Raw genomic sequence first — 21,607 nt, 5'->3', positions numbered from 1 at the left:
TAATATAGTTACTTACCAAGGTTGATCTGTTGACTTGCTGAAAGAAACAAACGAGACAATAAACTTTGAAAATCACTTCATTAAATATAAAAAAATTTGCTGGTTTTGCAATTTTTGCTGTAGCCCTATACTTGGGTATATATTTGTAGAAAATAAAAAAAACTACCAATACTTGAGATTATTAAAGCTACACTGTGTAACTTTTTTAGTTTATTCTTAGCTAAAAACACTTAGTTCTTTCAAAAATACATGTGCTCATTAATGTATATTTACTTCTTTCAAGTAATAAGTATTCTCGTAACTTTATAATATGCCATTTAAAATACAAACGGGTAGGGGTTCGAATGCAGGTCGCCATGTTGCCCCTCCATCTTGAAAGTACATTAGCCAAAGAGGGACACACCCGTAAATTCAAGCTTCGCCTTTCGCGTTTTAACACTCGATGGCACTGTACAAAATTCCCTGCCTCGTGCATGTGCGCGTCAACTTGTTCAGACTTGTCTGGTGCATGCGCAGAGAGTTTTCATTTCAGCAGCATCCAGTAACAGAGTTATACAGAGTTTTTCTGGTTTGTTTATTCCTCAAAAGTCTGTTTTTCCTTGTGTGGTATTTCTGTGCGTTAATAACTCTGTAAGTAATAATAGTTATTGTCATTGTAGATGTGTTTCAGAGGGCCCTATTTTAACGATCTGAAACGCAAGTGTCAACGCGCGAAGCGCAAGTAACTTTGTGGGCGGGTCTCGGCGCTGTTGCTATTTTCCTTGCGGGATAAATGGCTCTTGCGCCCGGCGCAAATCTAAAATGGGTTGGTCTGAAGTAGCTTCATTATTCATAGGTGTGGTTTGGGCGTAACGTGAATAAACCAATCCGAGCGTCATCCAACATTCCCTTTAAAAGCAGGTGCGCAAGTTCCATTATGGATTGCTATTATTATGGCGTATTTACCAGGCGCACGCCAGGAGCGGTTCACAGCCGAGGAGACTGATGTGCTTGTAAGAGCAGTGAAAGACAGAGAAGTGAAGTTGTAATGTTGTAATTTATGGTAAAGGTGATTTCACAGTCTTTTTTTTTTTCAGTCTTTCAGTTTTTTCAGTTTTTCAGTCGATTTTTTTTCCTGGTTCTTGACGGACAAACCAATTTGTCAGATGTCCTTATATACATATATGTCTTGCCACTATTGGGCAAACAGGTCTTATCCTTAATTATTACAATTAGCCTGAATCATTTGTAAGCTAGATTTATGCCTATTTTTTCACATCTTCGTGGCACACCACAATGATTTCCGTCATCTCATGTGTTAATATTTTTTTAGTGTAACAATTTATGATTTGCAAAAATAACTGTTGCATCTGTGTAGGTTACATGAGCAAAGTGTATGCGCGTTGTGCACGCTATACATTATGGTCAAGCATGCGCCCTTAAAATAGCATAATGAACAACGCGCAACGTGCCACTGACTTTAGACTAGGTTTTTTCTGGTCAGTGGCGCAATTGTTTAATGGAACAGCAAAATAGCACCAGGGATTGTTTGCGCTGGAACACGCCTCCTTTTTTGCGCTGAACCGCCCAGGTAGCGCAAGTTCATTCACTAGTTTAGCGACGTGATTCTGTGGAGGGAAAAGTGCGCTTTGCGCGGGTGCAAAATAGGAATGACACATGCGTCGGTGTACAAAGTCAATTGCGCTGGGTGCAAGATAGGGCCCAGAGTGTGTCATCGCATAATTCAGTTGATGTCACCTCAAAAGTATTTTTGTGTCAACATACAATATTGTAATGCTCACCTATTTGAATAATCATTCAGTTATTTTGTTATCAACAATGTTTATTCGTTTATAGAAAATATTTGCTTGTAATGTATGTTGATGGAAATATGTATCAGGTCTGATCGGCATATTAACAATTGTTATACAGAGCGCACTGCAGTGCTAAAGCTGCGCACACACTTTTGTAATCCGACACGTTTGTTAGCAGCAGCAGCGGCAGTTCCACTCCTTTTAATGCAGCTGCATTTAGCGCCTTTATATGGTACAATAAGCTCTGGTTTACGGTTACATTATACAAATGTAACTTATAAGTATAGTTATACAGTTCTTAACTTTGTATCTTCTGTCATGTCATTATCATGTATATTTACCATCCTTATTTGTTCTCTCACAGAAACCAAATTTATGTACATATCCATGCAAACCTGTTTATGCCTTGCAATTGGATGACTGAATAAACATTACTATCATCAAAGTTCACTCTGGATTAGCTGCAGTTCTTTCTAGCCGAATAATTAGGCCAGTTGAGTTCCAACCATCCCACTGCGCACAGAATATCCCACAGGCACCGTGTCGAATGTGGACGAGGTCGAACTGGAAGCCATGTTAATCTTGGACTAAATCTTAGGAGTTAAAATGAAATCGGAATTGAGAGGAACAGAAACTAAAATTCACTGGATGGTCATATACCTTTTCACCGCTAGATGGGGCAAAATATCACACAGTGTAGCTTTAATATATACTATTAATACTTTGTAATATGTTTATTATTTAAAATCCAACCCAAAAAATGGTTGATATTGACATGATTGTGATGCAAAGAATACAATTACCTTAAAAAAAATGGCAAAACTTAACAGCCCCTGTATGACTGTTAAATTAACACTGTAAAATATGGTAAGGGCAAAAATATATGATTTTCTAAATGTATGTATGTTTTTAATTACTTAATAATTCATTATTCATTTTTGAATGCAGCTGTATACCCTGTGAACTACATTGTTTTTTTAAATTGGCCTAATGCATATAAATGCCTAACTTTTATACATTTGAGTCCCTCAACCTAATCAAGCCATCTACAGTGATAATGCAGAGTGGATTCATTTATTAGAAGAGACAAAGTCGCTTTGTTTTTGTAGGGCCACTCAAGGTAAAGGGATCCACTGTTCTGTTGGTTGCGCTGTGTTCAGTTCTATTGGATAATATTTTTTTTTTGTAGCTTTTTTGCTCTCAAAGTACACAATACAGACAGATTTGGCATAAGACTATCAGTTTTAGGTTATGTCAACCTGGCTCATGTAATCAAAACTTGCTAAAGTCAATATTAGTTTGAAGACCATGTCACAGTTTCACTTGAAATATTTTATAATTGATCATTTTAAAATGTATTACTCTTAATACAAGTCATTTTCAGTAGCTTTTTGTGACTCTATCAGCCAATCAGCATTGTCATGATATGATTGACTTATGGTACGTGTTCTGTGGCTCTAGAGCTGTTATAGTTAAATAACAATGAACCAGTTGAGCAAAGATGGCAGATTTTTCAGGGGGTCCTGTGCCAGCTAGGGATGCTCTGATTAATTGACCACTAATCAAAATCAGCTGATAAATGAATTTTGAGCATGGTTGCTGAACTTCATTGAACTTGCCCATTACATAAACCAATTACATGTTAATGGCGCAAAAAAACAAACAACCCTGCTGTTTGTGAAAAGGGCTGTGAATATGATGTCTCAGTCTCCATCAGAAGTCGAGTGTAACAATGTAATAACAATGCAAGTTAAAAGGTGGGGTATAATTCAAATATCTTTTATAACTTTTGACCTTTGTGCATTAAAGGTGAACTATGTAAGATTTTTGCAGTAAAATATCCAAAAACCACTAGGCCAGTGTTATATATTTTGTTCAGTTGAGTACTTAGAATATCCCAAATGTTTCCAACTATTTGTAAATCGTGAGAAATTGCTATTTTAACCAAGGAATCGGGACGTGTGAGCTATGCGTTTGAGGGAGTCGCCTGTCGATTGCGTCATATCTGCGTTACCCTCGGTTTCTCGTTTTATTTGGCAGAAACGCTGTACTCTCACTGCAGTGTGAACAAGTGTCATAGCAGCCGCCGAGCGAATGTCATAACTTCCTTTTCAACACACTCAGATATATCTAATACGATAAACAGAGTTGCGTTACCTCATACTCATGACTGGAAAAGAGGAAGTGGCGCCGGCGACCGTGTCATAATAAAAGTCCCGCTCTTCAATCGCTCCTGCGGCCTTGCTCAGCTCCACAACACTCGGTCCTGCTCTGCTCCATACTACAGTAATGTTAATAATCGCATCCATGAACATGATTTCTGCCCGAGTCCTAGCCTGACTCTTTTGTGCCAATGAAGTGCCACATGTCCCAAGATTCTGCGCTCAAACGTGGCGTCATCAAACTACGCCTTTGTTTTGAACAGGCAACCTCTGGTGGACGGAAAAGTTACATAGTGTAGCTTTAACAGTAGCACTGCAGCTGTTCAGTTTACATGAAGTTCTTATCTGTTCTCTCACAAGAGAGCCTGTTCCCCTCATAAAATTCAGCATGAAATTAAAATTATTTTTATTGAGTCAGAAAGTTACTGTGAAATCATGCTGCCAATTTATATTTATTTATTTATGTGTACAATTGACTGTGAATAAACAGCAGAATGACGCTAACATCACAGTAACAACATTTTTTCCCCAAAACAGCCTTGAATTCACCGTGGTCTCATACTGTTTCCAATCCTCAAGCAGCTTATTTCCTGTCTCTCCCGGCAATTACAATTACTAAAGAAGCAGGTGTTAGACACTCTGAACTTGACCTACTTAGGCCTTGTCCACTCATACTTTTTCATTTGATCTTTTTTCTACGTTTTGGCCTTCTGTTCACACTTAGATTACTTTTTTGTCCTTAGTTTAGTTTATTTGCACAAATACAATATATATATATATATATATATATATAGTGCAGTGCAGGGGGCCAGGGGGGCGCAGGCTGTGCGCAGACTGTGCAGGTGGCCAGCCAGATAGGCTTGAAGACCTCCGCGGTGGAGCAGACGACCACCACAGCAGATCTGGTAAGACTAGAGACCACCATGGAGGATCAGGTGAAACTGAAACATAGGGCACAGAGAGGTTAACATTGGTCTCAGGGACCGTGTCAGAACTGGCAGGGAGCTGGAGTGTGTCCTCCATGGACACAACGGGACTGGCAAGGTGTATCCGGTTGGCCTCGGTGGTCAGTTCAGAGCTGACAGAAAGTTCATGGATGACCTCTGCGGTCGTGTTGAGACAGACAGGAAGATCAGGTACAACCTCTGTGGTCGCAACCAGTGTTGGGGAAAGTTACTTTGAAAAGTAATGCATTACAATATTGCGTTACTCCCTTAAAAAGTAACTAATTGAGTTACTTAGTTACTTTTTAAGAAAAGTAATGCGTTACGTTACTTTTGCGTTACTTTTTCTCACCTGGGCTGGGCTTGTTTTTGTTTGTCTTTTTATAACAAAAAAGTTATATTTTTGTAAAGACCTCTTCATACCAAAATTGAAATAAAAAGCCCCAGGCTGAGGTAAAAATGCAGATTCACGCATGAACAGTAGAGGGCGCAGCTCTGCTGCCATTCTGGGGTGCGATTCCCGTACAACGACGTAACTCACTGCTTAACTACCATAGTACCATGCATCATTGAAGAAATCAACTAGCTTGTCACGACTGTTTCCCGAAACCGTATTGTCGCAAATCTGTCGTTCAACCACGTTGGTTAATGATGTCACGCAGGTGGTGGAGTAATACATGCTTTTAATTAATTATTTTGAGATCGAATTCATGCTAGATTTTCTGCTATAAATTATGGACATGGCACCTGAGGAATAATTCAAATTTTTCTCTGTAATTTTGCTTTATTTCCAGATTCAAATAGGCTCTTTTTACGTACTAGAGAGCACGTCCGCACATGCACACTCTTCAAAAACAGTGCTTTAAATCTCTTGACACACTAAAAGACATTAATGACATTTGTGTGTATTCTAAATAAAAGATATAGGTTTTACTGAATGTCAGCTTGCTTATTTTGCTCAAGATAAGGATTTATTAAGTCCACATGTCATGCAAACAAGAAACTATGCTTCTAACCACAGGTCGAGAGCTGTCGTTGCAACCACACAAGTTTGCGACGCTGTTTGTGAACGTTCGTTCGAAATACCGACTGGTTGAACTATGTTGGTATGAATGGTTGAATGAATGGTACCACATCACATCATCATCATCACTATTGTACACCCCAATACATGTGACGTGACACGAAATTAAATGCTAATTGTTTCAAAACACGTGCTGTAAAATAATGCATTGTGATAGGCAATTTCTCATCCAAACAGCTATTTAAACTGGATTTCCACCGTACACCAATTGTCAATGATGGCTGACTCTGGCTCCTCCTCAGTGCCGAGACGCGCCTCTTTGTGGCGATCTTTATATTTGACCACTTTTTTTTCACCTACAATAAACAAGAAAACTCATACTTAACTTGATCACCATTGGTCTATATTAAGCAATAAAACATTATTATCTCTGCTGGAGTGCGCTTCTCAACCCCCACACTATTAACAGTACTCGTAATTTGGGTCCATATTTTGTTTTTGTGGGCGCCTTTAATCCCACTCTTTAAACTCCCAAATAAAACAATTTTGTTTTTTTCCACTTCCCTGGTGATGGTCTCGATCTCCACGTCGGAGAAGTTTCGCGTCTTTGCCGCCTTCCGTGTGTCCATGGCGTAAAATGAGGGCGTGGGGGAGGCAGAGGCATTTATCAAGGGCAGGTATTGCGTACACCTGGATTTCAGAGGTGCGCACAGCTTCATAAATCAGGCGGTGAGAGGAGTGTAAGCATAATCTTACGCCAACATATACGTCCGTTTCTACGCAAGATTGATAAATGAGGGCCATTTAGTCTGGAACTACAATAACCATTATGTTTACACACAACGCCTCTGCACTTATTTTTCTCAACATGGGGGCAGGAGAGCTGTCAGTCAAATTAATGTGAAAAAGTAACTTGCGTTACTTTTTTTAAAAAGTAACTCTGATATTTTGTTGTAAATTTGAAGTAATGCGTTACTTTACTAGTTACTTGGAAAAAGTAATATTATTACGTAACTCAAGTTCCCATTCAGTCGGTCACTCTCGACGCCACGTCGGAGTACCGACGAATAGGAATCTCGCTCGCGAGAGCCAATCTACTTCGAGTGTAACTAAACGAGTCAATGCACATTGGCATGCAATGATTGCACCAGGTGCTCATGCCACGCCGTGCAGGTATAAATGAGACACAGGTGATTGCATCAAATCAACCTTTTGCTTCGGAGCCGGGTGGTAGATGGTAACGCCAGATATCACTCACTACTTCGCAGTCCTGACTGAAGACGGAAGCCTCCTCTAAAAACACACCGGACATGGTCTTAGAAAATATTATATTATTATATTATCATATTTTTAGAGATCATCCTCAGATTTGACATAAAGCATGACCACACTTGTAGCTTCAGCTTCATTGTGTTGGTTTCTAAACTTCAGCCTCATAATTTTTTTATACATTTAAAATATATATTGTAAATATTTTATTTTTGAGATTATATACCTCCATATTAGTGTGGGAGAAGGGGTTAATAAAAACTTTATTTTGGATACTCCTTTGTTTAGTTGTGCGATTTACACAGCCACTGTTACAGTTTGTTTAGTCATTTTTGTGTTTTCCAATACAGTGAACTCACAGTAAACCAAGTTTTTTTTTAACAGTACAATTGTAAAAACTTGGTTAAAGTGACCTCAGCACTCATTATTTACACCTGTGTCTCAACTACCACATTACTTCTGCCTATATCTAGCCTGTTCACCCTGTCATTCACTGCAAAGTCTTGTATGTTGTTACACTGCATCTCTGAGCATTTTCTTTTTATGTCTTTTTTGGTTTTTGGATTTCTTGCCTGTCTTTGGATTTCCCGTTTGCCTTTGTTCCCAGCCTTGTGTGTTTGTTTGTTTGTTTGTTTGTTTGTTTGTTTGTTTGTTTGTTTGTTTGTTTGTTTGTTTGTTTGTTTGGACTGATTGCTTGTGTTTTTACCAGTAATGGGCTTCGTTAAAACTCGTTAAGACAGTTGAAGCAAATGTGCCGTATTGTTGAAGCTTCGAAACTAGGGGTGTAACGATTCGTTTTAACAACGATTCGATTCGTATCACGATTTGAGGTTGTCGATACGATTCAAGGACGATTTTGGTTCATTTAGAACGATACGATCCGAAACGATTCAGTGACTTGAAATCGATTCAGTAACTTTTTAGCCAAAAATTGTGTGACTGAAATAAATATCTGGATACTGGTCAGTGCAGGTGAAGTTTCCTAGATTCCTGTTGTTTCTTGTAAGGGAATCAGGTATCCATATCCATATATTATGGATATAAACAAACAAGTAAACAACAATTAATGGCAAATGCATTCAAATTTTATTTGAATAAAGTGCAACCAACAGTTTAGGTTGAATTAACAAGAAGTTAACCTTTTCTGCTCTCATTTTCAATATTCAATACATTTTCAATAAAAGCACAGTAAGTGCAACCAAAATTTCAACAGTAGGTTAACCTGCTACTTCTGCTTTTGTTATCCAACATATTAATATTACAATATTAATATCAAAAATAAAGTGCAACTAACTTCTCTTCAGGTTTAATTAATAGTAGGTGTACCTGTTACTTTTGCTGTTGTTTTTCAACATTAAAATAATACAAATACAATATTAATATCAAAAATAAAGTGCAACCAACATTTCTTCAGTTTGAATAAACTGGCTGAACCTGCTACTACTCTCAGTTTAATAAACAAACAATATTTAACAAAAGATAAAATGTAACCAACTACTCTTCAATGACTCTACATATATCTTTTTCAAAAATATCAACATGATCTGACCGCAGAACACTTCTCTGTGCGTTCACTATGTTGCCAGCAGTACTAAAAACTCGCTCTGCTGGCGACACTGGTCCCAGGAATGAACAGGTAACATTTAGCAAGGGTTGAAAGTACAGGTAACACGTTACTAACTTAGCTCTTTCTCTTGGTGGCTTGATCATTTCTCGCTCGTTGGCTTCTCCTCTGCCATCCGCTATGTTTTGTTTTCTTAGCGCTGCTGCTGGTGCGTGCGTTGCGATGATGTCACAGATAGGCAGACTGAATCGAGTAACGTTTAACGCCTTTATCATTAAAAGTGCTAAGAAAAAACATCCATTTAAAGTCTGACGTGCTTAAATCCAATGCGTTATTTCCTATGATCGATACAATCGATTGATTACCTTTTAAAACGATGTTAGATCGATATATGTCGTCCGGAAGGCCAACTTGCCGAGCACAGATCGATGTAGTTAGATCGTAGGAAAATAAATCGATACATCGATGTAGTAGATGAATCGTTACACCCCTATTCGAAACAATCTGACACCCGTCTCCACGGCCACCCCTGTTGGTCAAAACAGTGTAAGTGCAACAAAAACCCAGGCCAAACATGCATAAAACACCTATTGCAAATGTTTTATTGAAAGTAAAATCTTTCAAATTTTAATTAACTAATCATCTAATAAAATTAAATATTAAGTGTATATGTTATTTTCTCAATTGTAAGGGCTGGTTTTGTTTGTTCCATGAATGGCTCAGATAAACAGGCCAATACGAGACTATTAACTACTATTATCCCTTTTAATTATACTAATGTCTAATTAAAATGTATACATGTATAAAACTGATCAGAGATCAGGTAAAACCCACAGACACTATAGTTCAATGGTTCTCAGTGACTCCTCATGATTCATGGGTTCACAGAGAGCATCGCCCCCCTAGCGATGAACCATTGACATTTCGAAGTGTTTCGAAACACAAAACCACGTGTTTTTGAAATCATGTGACTTTGGCAGTTTGATACATGCGCCGAACCAATCGATTCAAAACAAAAGATTCGTAAAGCTTCAAGCTTCATAAAGCAGTGTTTTGAAATTGCCAACACTAGTTTTGACCTGTTGCCTGTACTTTGGATTACGTATCTGGATTGTCCCTAAAGCTGCATTTGGATCCTCAACCTTTAAGTCTCTGAGCAGTTCGTATCAACTGTAGACTTACAAGACATTTCTGAGATTGTTGTTAGATACCAGTTAGATACAAGCGAAGATAAGTCCTAATGTGAAATTACTGTGAAAGTAATGCAATTATTAACCAGTAATATACTGTCATTCACGGGCAGATCTACAGGGGGGCAAGTATAAAAATATTGTATCCATAACTGCCAACTCTCACGCATTCACCGTGAGACACACGCAATTGACACTTTTCACGCTCTCACGCCACACATACATTTTCTCACGCACAGAAAAATCGCTAGGCAAAGAGGACACGGAGACCGACAGACTAGACAGAGCAGGTTACTTATGATATAAAAAAAATCTTAGCTCTCAGATTCTGTCACTTTTATTACGAAATTCAAACAATAAATGCCGTTTAGGCGCTTGTAAATGTTACGTGACAGATCCCTAGCTGCACGTGGACCGATCATCTCTACTAGCTAATAGTAAATAAACACGAGTGTACAATGTTGAAAGAAACAGTAGCCTACAACTTACCTAAATGTATATTCCTCATACATAATATCGACCAATCAATCTAACAAAGGGGTCAATAAAACAACTGGAGAACAATTATGTCACATAACATTTACCTCAGGAAAGCCATTGGCTATAGCACATTAGTTGACTAGAAAAAAAGAGCTATAGAGAGTATTTTGCTAAATATGTGTAGTGTACCATATTACATATTTATTATATTTTTATTTATATCATTAAATAAAGTTGTTATTATAATAAAAAAAACGCATTATATGTAATTTGAGTTATTTTTAACCTTAAATTACACTGCCAGCTGATAGGGCTCTCTGTATGTTTACAGCATTTTTCTTGAGATTAGGTACATCTTGTGTGCCTAATATTTATCCAAATGAGTCAATATGAAATCAAATCACAATCATTTAATTGAATTGCAATAACAAAAAAGCGTAGCTTACCAGGAATTGTACCATGTAAACACTGTAACATGTTGTCACTAAACCTAATACAATTCAGTTGTTACAAAAATGTTGGTGACAATCACAATACACTTATTGTGATGCAATTATTTATTTTTTTACATTTGATTTAGCTAAGCAGTCCTATTAAATCCAATTCCTCTCAGATATCACAGCAATGAAACCAGGTTACAACTGGGGAAATAACAAATACAATAGGATTAAGTAGTCTAAACATAACTGGTGTGTGCATGTGATAAATCTTTCTGATTTTATATTTGTTATATACGCTACTTATTAGCTACATGGCCCTACAGTTTAATGTAATACAAGGATAACCAGAGGTTGTCACATATTGACTTTTGCAGGCAAGAGTAGTTGAAGAAAGTAGCTGAAGTATACAGTAGTATACTGTTTTGTTTTGTTTGAACACTGGGCTTATTCCTGTTGTGAATTAAAAACCTTTGTAGTGTGTAAGGGCATGATTAAACAATAAGTACTGTAGTTTAAAAGTGGTTTTGTGTTTGTTTTGTTAAAGCAATTAACATATAGGGATTTCCATGTACCGTCTACCCCTGCCACCCTGCCAAGACCTCTTGCCACCCCTTTGCCCCCCCCCCCCCCCCCCCCCCCCCGCCCCATGTAAAATTTTCTAGATCCGCCACTGCAGTCATTTTACTGTAATTGTGGGGACACTAAATATTCAACTATATTACTGATCTGCCCGCATTGACACTATATGATAATTGAACTGAGCTGGATGACATCACTGTTTTCTCCAGAGTGGCTGTACAGCCGAATCAAATTCTGTTGCATTATTTTCCTGTTTAACACAGTGAAGCTGCTTTGAAACAATTGGCATTGTAAAAAGTGCTATATAAATAAAGGTGACTTGACTTGTGTAAAAAAATATCTATCACTACTTACATTTCATAATGACTTTAAAGTTTCAGGAGAGATGTAGGCCTACAGGGGTAAATGTGTATATAACAGATTTTTAATTCATGCCATTTAGAAATGGGTATAAAATTAATGTAGTAAATGTATCTGTGATATTAAGTTTTTTTATATGTATTTATACGGGTATTCAACATCAAGTCTATTTGTCTCAAACCTTCTCAACCCCACTACTGACTGTTGAACATCAGCTGAAAACATAGGCAATTGAAACATTGCACATTAATTTATTGTGGTAATCAAATTTACTTGTCAAAATAATTTTTTTGAACACTCTTATTTCATTTTAAACATTTTATATCATATCCTTATTTCATTTTAAACATTTTATATCATATCCTGTAGGAGTCTAATTCAAAATTAAATAAAATCCATAATAATAAAAATATATAACATACATCAAAAACACAAAAAAATCTAATAAAGAAAAACTAGTCAGCAGACAAATTTTGAGAATGCTCATTCAGATTTATTGAAATTAAGGCATTTATTAGGTTCTATTGAGGCAAGAATTGGGTTTAAGCACACTGCTCAGTGCAGCGACAGGCCACATGAGCATCTGTAGTCTCTCTCAAATCTACAGTCTTCTCATAGATTCCGTCAAACATGTTGAGGTTGGAGTCTGTAACACAGGATATAAAAATAAGTGACACTTAGTACACCAAAATGGTATATTTTCCCATTCAGACAATGTTATGTTAATCACTTGTTTGGCAAATTGTAGTTCATGTTCATATTAAATGTCAGTGTTTGATTTTAAGATGTACAATCTGCTTTCTCAAGCAAAACCATATGAGAATTCCTGGATTGAGTCATATCAATCTTCAAACAAGTAATGAAATCACTTACCAGTGGACAGGCAGTGGTATCCTACAGTGACAGGGATGGTTCTGATTGGTGCACAGCCTGGCAGACAGCGCAGCACAGGCTCAACAGAGTAGCATTTAGATTCCTGTCCATTCAAAATAGCTTGCTTCTCCAACTTCACAGACTCAAGTTTCATACGGCATTCTAATAGATGAAAAATATTTGTTTAAAAAAAAACATCTTTAAAACATATGATACTGTTGTAATACACAGCGTCAGACAAATCTTACGGCTGGTATCACGGCAGCTCTCTGCAGGAAGCACCCATGAGTGAGCAAAGCTGACTGAGCTCTTGGTCAGGTATCCACTGGGTGTAGTGAACTCCTGTCTGATCTCTCCATCAGCCTTTCCACAGAGTCCACACGTCTGTCCCTTCATCCAGTCCGTAACTTGAATCTATAAATGAAAATTTATGTAAGGAGTTAATCAAATTCTGGATGATGTGTTTTTGTTGCAGAAATACAGTAATGGATAAATACTCATTAACTTGCAGTCACCTTCCAATGACCTTTGGCAAAATAGACTTCCTGAAGCCCGTGACTAGGAGCATAAAGTGACAAACCATCAGCCTTCTTCCTGATCTGGATGGAGCCTAAACCAGAAGTGCATTTTAATTTAAATTAGCCAAACATGTTATGTGAATTAAGTCAAAGGTGGACCTTATAACCTACCTGAGGGATGCTGATAGGGAAGACTGCTGATGGGAACTTCCATTTCATTAACTTTAACTTTTGCATCGGTGCCCAAAGAATACAAGTCTACATCGCTGTTAAAGACAGGTGATCAACTCAGTGCAGTAGTAGTAAAGTTATAATCAAAGTTAATAAACCTGCAGATTAAATGGATAGTTCACAACAGAGTGAACTTACATGTCAGCAAGTTTAACATTCAGGCGGTTTTCTTCAGACTGTTCATCCTTCTTGAACAGAACAACAAATTTCAGCTCAGGTGTGCAGTCCTGGGCCAAGACTTGGTAGCAGGAAATGGGCATTTCGTTCTTGTACCTCCTGTTGTTAAAGGTGGTGATTGTGTCCTGCATCATGCTGCACTGAGCTAAAAAAAAAATCAAATCAAAATTTAGCAACTGCGTGGTTTCTGATTATATTTCATGCTAATTTATTTTGACACGGTAATTCCTGTATGTCATGCCACTGATTTGTACCTGTGGTGTGATCATAGATGTAGTTCTGGGCTCTGAACAGAATGTCCTGATCAATTTGAATAGAAAGAGTTCCATCTGGATTGATAGGAACAGTGACGGGGAGACGAATTGCCATCCTTGACAGTGTCATCTAGAGCAGCAGAAAATAGTTACAGTAGTTGCTACTGTGCTACTTGAGTCATAGTTTAAATATTTCTGGCCACTCACCTCTGGAGCCCTAGCAATGACATTCAGGGTCCTCTTAGTTGGCAAGGCCACAGTAAGGTCAATCTCTTTCTCACTGTTCGTGGCTCTTTCAAACCTGAATCCCGCTTGCAAAGCTGCCATAGGGATGTGCTTAGACAGCCTATTTGAAAAGTGATAGATAAGGAAAAGTATTCAAAACATAACATTTCAACAATTACCACAAAACAGTTAATGATCATTGTATTTACTTTTTGGCATAGGTGATGGCAATAACTGGAAGCCTTTCAAATTCCCACTCTAGACGGACAGCAGGGAATTCTCCAAGGATTCCAGCCTCAGCTTTAGTAATAACTGCATATTGTTGACACTCTGCACCCCAAGCAACCTTGGTCTGGTGAAGAACATGTGCAATTCAGACCATCAGAACATCAAGGACTGACTTGGAAAAATTGTGAGATTTTGGGGAATTTCAGCTTCAGCTCTGATCTTACAGTGGCTTTGTGCTTGCTCAGCAGGACACCATCTGCACACAACTTCCAGTTGTCATTCTCAGCAATTGAAGAAACAATGAGCTGCACTCTTGAGGTTGGCTTGTCAAAGAAAGCAGCAAGCTGGTAGCCCAATAACTTGTGGTGAACTCTAACAATACGGGCAATGGCAGCAAAAACAGGTGGAACAGCATTCCCAAGATATTTAGCCTGAAAGAATGAACAAGCATGTAACCAATTCATTCAAGACGTATGAAATTCCTTCGTAGGTTTTGTTGTAGACAAATCAAATCACAGAACTTGGTTCACCTGTTTCTGGATACGCTCAAAGCTAGATGCGGCGCTTCCACTGCTTTTTGCCTTTGAGGCTCCATGGTGTGCCATGAACTGCAAGCAAAGTTTTTGTTTAGTACTAACTGTACTGGAGGGAACTCAATCTATCCAAATAGAGATATACAATTATGTAATAAACCTTTGGAAAGTAATGAGTAAAAAGTATTCCTTAGTAATTACCTGGTTTTTGTGGAATTTCTTGAAGGGCTCAGTGTGATTGGCAGTCTGAAAACCCATACGAAAGAAATGAGAATTAATAAAAAATGAGAAATTGATTATATAAATGTTATATGTAAGCCATCAAACAAGATCCCACGTCCTCACCTCAGTTACACGAGAGCTGGACATGGAGGAGCTTGAACTGCTGCTGCTGCTGCTGCTTCTGCTGCTTCGGCTGCTTCTGCTGCTGCTGCTTTCAGAAGAGACACTCACATTTTTATCTTCAGTCTCCAGGATTTCCCTTAGTTTCAACAGGAAGGCCTTTCCTTCTGGAGTCTCCTCATCAATGAGGCTGATTTGCTTAAGGAGCCTCTCAGCAGCTCTAGGACCAACTTGGACTTCAAGCTCCAGTCTTTCAACCGTAGGACCTTCAGCTACAGCCAAAATGACAAAACTAATTACAATTGTATGTGAAAATACATCATGCTAACTCAAGTATTTTGTTTTTAAAAATACCTCTTGTCAGTGCAGCACGGGCTGAGTGCTGTCCAATAATGTTGAAGAGAGGAGTATTTCTGATAAAAGCAGCATTGTGAGAGTGCACCTCAATGCACCCCTTGATTTCAATGTATGGGACAGCAAGACAGAGAGTCTTGTGAAATGGAGCAGTAGCTTTTACAGGAACCTCAGCTGGCATGTCAGGATCAAGGATCTCAGAAGACTGAAACAGAAAATGAACAAGTACTGCAACAAGTCTTGCCACTTTGACTTTGAAGCATACTTCCACGTATTCATGTGTGGCTTACCGATGTCTGGGGGTTTTGCAGGGACAACTCGGGTACCAACGGAACAATTCTCTCAGCAGTGGGATCTTCAATGTTTCTGACTACAGCAATAGTCTCAAAGCTGTTGGAACAAGAACATTTTGGAAGAAACATTTCTGGGGAAATTCAATAAACATTTTTGCTACACTGAAAAGACTAAGATTTCATTACCTCAAATCAGCAATGTGTTCAGGAAGCTGAACAGGCAGAACCTCCACCTTGTAATTGCCCTTGAGTATGTCTACTCTTGCAGACACTTTTCCAGGGGCAATTATACGCATTTCTTGTTTTGCCATAACAGCAGCTTGGAACAAAGCAGTGTTCACTCCCATCACAGCAAAATTCTGCATAGCAATACTGAAACAAGAATAAGGGAGGTTATATTTTTAAAGACATTGTTGTATATGGTACTTCTTAGCTTAATGCATTTTTAAAGGTGTACCTTGGTCTAGCTTCAGCTTGGAGTTGAACATCAGTCTTCTTGAGCTGCTCAAGAGTCATAGTTTCAATCGCCTCAGGGAGAGGAGGTGTAATCGTGGCTTTAACTAGAAGGATGAACAAAGGAATATAAAACTCTCTATAAGTGACTCTCTCATTTCCAAGGAAAGAACACTAAAAATTAGAAGAAAGAAAATGTTTTACCATTGACACTTGCAGTACCAACAACAGTGGAGTACAAACTGAGCTCCATAGGCAAACCAACTGCTGTTGGCAAGATACGACGCACTTCAGCTACAAGCAGAGGTTTGGCACGCTGCCAGACAATTCCTTCCTGCAAAGCTTTAAGAGCCCCTTTCAACAGTTCACGTGGTTTGGGTCCAGAGGCAAGCTGGGGATGTTTATGAAAAGACAAAATAAATCGAATATGTATTGCTGAAATATATGAAGATAAGAAAAGTAAAAAAAAAAAAAAATGGGATCCATGAACTACCTGTATTGCTTGTTCAATAATGGTACTGTCAATTCTGGCGAAAGCCAATTCCTGTCCAAACAGTTTTATATAGGCTGAAGCCAATGGCTGATTGGTTGGCAGAGCCTTCCAGTTTATGAGCTGAAATTGTAAATAACAGAAATTATGTTTTTTTAATGTCACATCTAAAGTTGAATAGCATACAATAATATTCAACTAACTTACTGCTCTCAGTGTGCGCTTAATCTTTGTGATTCGGTCAACACTTTCATCTGCAGCAGGAGATTTTAGAAGAGCCTCCTGGATTCCTTCAGTTCTCACACCGATCTGTTTGAAAGGATCAATTGAATGAAAACTGAAAATATTTCAATATTTTAACCATGAATCAATTTAAAATATAGGAGTCTTGATTGGCCCACCTCAAGAACATCAGCAGCAGCTCCAGCCAGGTAAGCACGTGTTTTTGCTACAACAGCTCTGGGCAGGATGGTGGCAGCATCATTGATGATGTAGGCACTACCAGCAGCTCCAATCATAAGGGGAGCTTCACAGGGACAGAGGTAAGAATACATTTAATGGGTAAAATTGTATTTTATGAAAAGCTTCAGCAAGTAGTATTAGTTTGCAATACTTACAATGATAGAAATCCAGCTGAAGGGCTCTGCTGAAATGGAAGTTAAGCCTGTCCAGCTTGCGGCTCATGAGCTTGATGGCAACATTAGCTGCACCCGCACTGAAATGGACAACCAGGTTTACCTCTGGCTTGTGCTCAAATTATGTTATAAGGTAAAATATATGAAAAATTATTTGTTTTTCTTACACAGATGCCATGTCAGGTGCAGTGATTCTGGTCAAGGACTTGATGTGGGAATAGGCAAAGCTTGCAACCTGCATGTTAGTCTCAGTCTTCAAAGCACCAGCAAGACTGGAGACAAGGGCCACTGAGGGCTTGGCCTCAAACAACACAATACAAGAAACCATACGCACTTCAGGGTGGAGAGCCCTGTCCAATACAAGCTGCAGAGCCACTGGCTGAACCTAAGACAGGGAACGAGATTAGTATATTATTGGAAGAAAATATGCATAATCATCTTTTATAGTACATTCCTACAATGTCTGACACTTACCAGTTTGGGCTCTTTCTTAGCAATGTTCCTCAGGGCTAAGATGGCATCAACCTGGACTCTTAGAGGCAGAGAAGTAGCTGCAGTTTTTAGTAGAGGAAGGAGCTTCATGATGGGTTTAAGACTAGAAGGGTGACCAGCATTGCCCAGAACTTTCAGAGCCAAAGTGATTTCAGGAATGTCATTCTTGGATATGGCTGTTGCAGCAATGTCATGGATGGGCTGAGGAGTTTGAGGCATGTACAATTAGACAAATATTAAAGATTAAGTCCCTGACAGAAGTTTTGGAGGGCTTGAGGTGTTTACCCTGAGGAGCTCGGCAGGGCAAGTGGGAACTGCAACACAGTATTTGGCAATCATGGAACCATATCCAAGCATGACGACTTCACGCAGAGCTGGGATTGTGGCAATTTTCTCGTGCATAGCCAAACTCTGTTCAGCAAAATACAGATCATTTCATAAAACAGATTAAATTATTAATTTGATTTAGGTAAATTTTGAAGAACAGCACTTTGAGTATAGTAAGATCTACCCACAGATGTCATCTGGATGGTGTCCAAATCAGCAGGGACCATTTGCAGAGCAACCAAAAGAGCCTCAATGAACTCAGGAATGGTAAGTTCACCAGACAGGAACTTCTCCTTGATGAATTTTACAATGACTGGTGTGCCAACAGCAGGAAGAGAATCCAGAAGCCAGCGCCTAACATATTCATTGTATTAACATTTTTAATGTTTAACTATATTGCTGCTTACACTTTTACAAAATTGTACCTGTAAACTGGTTTGTTCTTGAACTGAGCCCAGATAGCCTCAATATTCTCCAAGGTGGCAGCACGCAGGAGCTGGACGAGCTGAACAAACTTAAGTGGAGCATCATCATGAACCACGGCCACATTGTTTGCAACCACGTGCTCTAGGACCTCAATAATCTAGAAAGAGTAAAGGCAATGCTCAGTTAACATCATCATGGAACAAGGGTTTTGACTTAGAGGTTGTTGATTTTTGGTAATGAATTATACCTGGGCTTGTGCATCACTGATCTTCAAGAGTTGAATGGGGGTCTGAAGAATCTCAGTTGTAAACTCATACTGTAGAGATCCTCGGGCCAAGTAATCAGCTTTGATTGGAACAACAGGGGTCTTCTGGATCTCTTCAAATGCCAAGGTTTGTCTGTAACAAAAACAAAATATGTTGAATGAAAAGAATGAAATATGTTACTTCATATTTTAAAGGTGTCATGAACTGGCTTTATTTATTTTTTATATATATATATATATGCTGTTTTCTGAGGTCTACTTGTGACGTTTGCGTGGTTTTTACATTCAAAAACATCATAATGAATAAGTAATAGGCTATTTTCTACCGTGGTTTTGAGGCTCTCTCAAGGCACGGTTGGTTTTGATGGGCGTGCCGCACTGAAGACTTGGAAGTAAACGCCACGGCTAGGAATGGATAAGCTTTGCATATTTAATGAGCTTCGGCTCCCACATGAGTACGCGTGAGGCATTGTTTTGAAAGTGTGTGACAAATGGCAACCTGAACACTGGAACAAACACAATGATTTATCTCTCATCCACCCGCAATTATTATGAATGTTATTTTATATTACTTGGCCTGCCCCATCGGTGGATATACGCATGCGCCAACGTTGCAGAAAGCTTGATCAAAACTTCCGCAATTGTATTTTTCCTTCAAACATCAAGTCAAGAGAGTGAACGCTCATCAAGAAAGGAATGTTATTTCACTATTTATGATTATATGTATTGGTAGCCCATCTGGAAAACACATAGTTGGGCTGCCCTGTGACAGTGGTAAGTTATGTTTAGTTAGACATGTACACAATGTAACATTGTATTTGATCTGTAACAATGCAATACTATCACATATAAAACATTTTTACTCACATTAGTTATTAGCTTCATGCATTCATGTAATATCATCCTGTCTGCAAATCCAGTCTCTTATTTACAAACGAATCCGGTGAAATGAACATACGTGCAATGTCTTCCCCACGTGAGCTGGAACTTTAAAAATAAAAGTTTAACCACTCATTCCTAATATTATAATCCAAAGGAAGCTTACGCATGGACTGTGTTCTTCCACAACCAGGCACAGCGCAATGTATTACTCTCTTCGCCATGTTTATAGCTTGGTAGCGCGATCCGTTTAGCTCCACGAGTCGGTGGGCGGGGCTACAGAAGCAGGCGTACATATTTATCTGTAGAGGCGGCGTTTCTGCATCCTATTACGTCAGTGGTCAACATATTCTGAGAGCTCTCATTTTCTGGGCCTGGTGTCAATAAAAGCTTTTCTTTGACTAACAAGGAAGTTTTCAGCTCTGAAACTTACAGGATATTCTTATATCACGATGAACTTTTATGTATCAAAGGCTCAAGTGAAAGTTGATTTCTCAGTTCATCACCCCTTTACTATAAATCTCACAGATGATCAAACATACTTGACTTCCATCTGGGCAGCCCCATGGATCTCATTGAAGGGTGAAAACTGATGCACTTCCTCAACTGTTGCTTCAGCGATCAATATACCGGTGGCAGCTGGTTTCATGATGTAGTTGTAAGTTGCAGTTTCAGTCAGACTTTTGACCCTCTGTTGAGAGACAGGTAGGTGGGGGTTTTTTTCGCTCTAGAGATTGTTTTATTTATACACTCATGAGTGCAAGATAAGTTGTCAACATTTTTGTTCCATTTTCTCTGAAGAGAAAGACTTTACATCTTTAAGCTTAAAGTTAATTTTGTACATATTTAGGTAGTACACTAGCATATAGATTGCCTCAAAGCCAACAGATATGGACTAAAACCAAACAATTTAGCATTAGAAATAGCTAACAACATAATAGGTAAATTTGTCAATTCTATGCTGTCTTTTTCATTACCTTTGTGCATTCAGCACACTTCTCAGTGTATGCCAAGCCGACGTTCCTTATGATTCTGTCCTGGCAGTTGCTCAGATCCTTAGACTTTGTGACAATAACATGGTTGGCCTTTGTATCCTCATTGATGACATAGTGGGTCTTGCAGACCCCTTGAGCTCCAGCCTTGAAGAACAAGTCAAAACAAAAATTTATATCTCAGAACTCAAAATAGATAAAACATTTTTTACTATGATCACTTTTTTCACCTCTTGCAGTTCATAGATGTTCTGGTTCTTCTTGAGGTTGAGCTGAAGGATGTTGAGGATTCCTCTGTGCAGGTTCAGTACAGTAGGGGAGACTCCTGCAGGGGCGAATACCTTTCCAACCACACCATTAGCATACTCAAACTTGATGGGAATCTGAAGCTGAGCAGCCAGAGCTGAGGTGAGCCTAGTCGCAGGAACAAATGGATCCTTTGGCCAAATGCCAGCATACTCGTGGAGTAGAGGATCCATGAGCTGTAAGGGAACATTTTAATTTTAAATGAGGGAATTGTTGCTTTCACCAGCCTGTGCTTGCTCACACATTTTTCTCTCATCTACAATGTATACAGTTCTTAATGGTCATTACCTTCATCAGGAAGGTGTTTTCTGTCACGGCACTGAGGTGAACCTTGCTGCTGATTTTAATACCTGCTCTAGCCAGACCTTCTTGAGGAAGACCACCCAAGAGCAGAGCCTCATACTTGTACACATAGGTCTTGTCAAGGGCAAACTCAGGAACTGAAACATAAATTTATATATATTTTAGTCTGTTGTAGAATTTATTTGTTGCTTAAAAGAAAATTAAAT

At 38.7% G+C, this 21,607-nt stretch overlaps 2 protein-coding genes across 2 annotated transcripts in view; both read right to left on the bottom strand.

Moving 5' to 3' along the window:
• LOC307120213 (vitellogenin-like) overlaps positions 1–21,607 on the bottom strand; it is a gene marked incomplete at both ends in the record, with an annotated part of 28,236 nt that overhangs the window by 6,458 nt on the left and 171 nt on the right. The window contains one exon of the mRNA XM_079807098.1: positions 17–37. Coding sequence (XP_079663224.1) covers positions 17–37 — 21 coding nt within the window. The remainder of the gene's footprint in view (positions 1–16; positions 38–21,607) is intronic.
• Positions 12,348–21,548, bottom strand: LOC307120794 (vitellogenin-like; the record flags this gene model as incomplete). Its single annotated transcript, XM_079807970.1, has 32 exons — positions 12,348–12,451; positions 12,679–12,840; positions 12,927–13,092; positions 13,194–13,288; positions 13,368–13,462; positions 13,566–13,749; positions 13,859–13,988; positions 14,066–14,204; positions 14,293–14,435; positions 14,536–14,742; positions 14,842–14,919; positions 15,046–15,090; positions 15,190–15,458; positions 15,541–15,745; positions 15,831–15,930; positions 16,020–16,205; positions 16,291–16,393; positions 16,491–16,677; positions 16,780–16,899; positions 16,984–17,085; positions 17,178–17,302; positions 17,394–17,491; positions 17,579–17,796; positions 17,886–18,104; positions 18,189–18,314; positions 18,419–18,584; positions 18,656–18,813; positions 18,904–19,054; positions 20,343–20,491; positions 20,778–20,939; positions 21,023–21,274; positions 21,387–21,548. Coding segments are annotated over 32 exons (4,806 nt in total), but the record flags the coding sequence as incomplete, so codon positions are not given.

This window comes from Gobio gobio, assembly GCF_949357685.1.
Source record: "Gobio gobio genome assembly, chromosome: 24".
NCBI classification, from domain to species: Eukaryota; Metazoa; Chordata; class Actinopteri; order Cypriniformes; family Gobionidae; genus Gobio; species Gobio gobio.
This window is presented reverse-complemented; position numbering and strand designations above follow the sequence as displayed.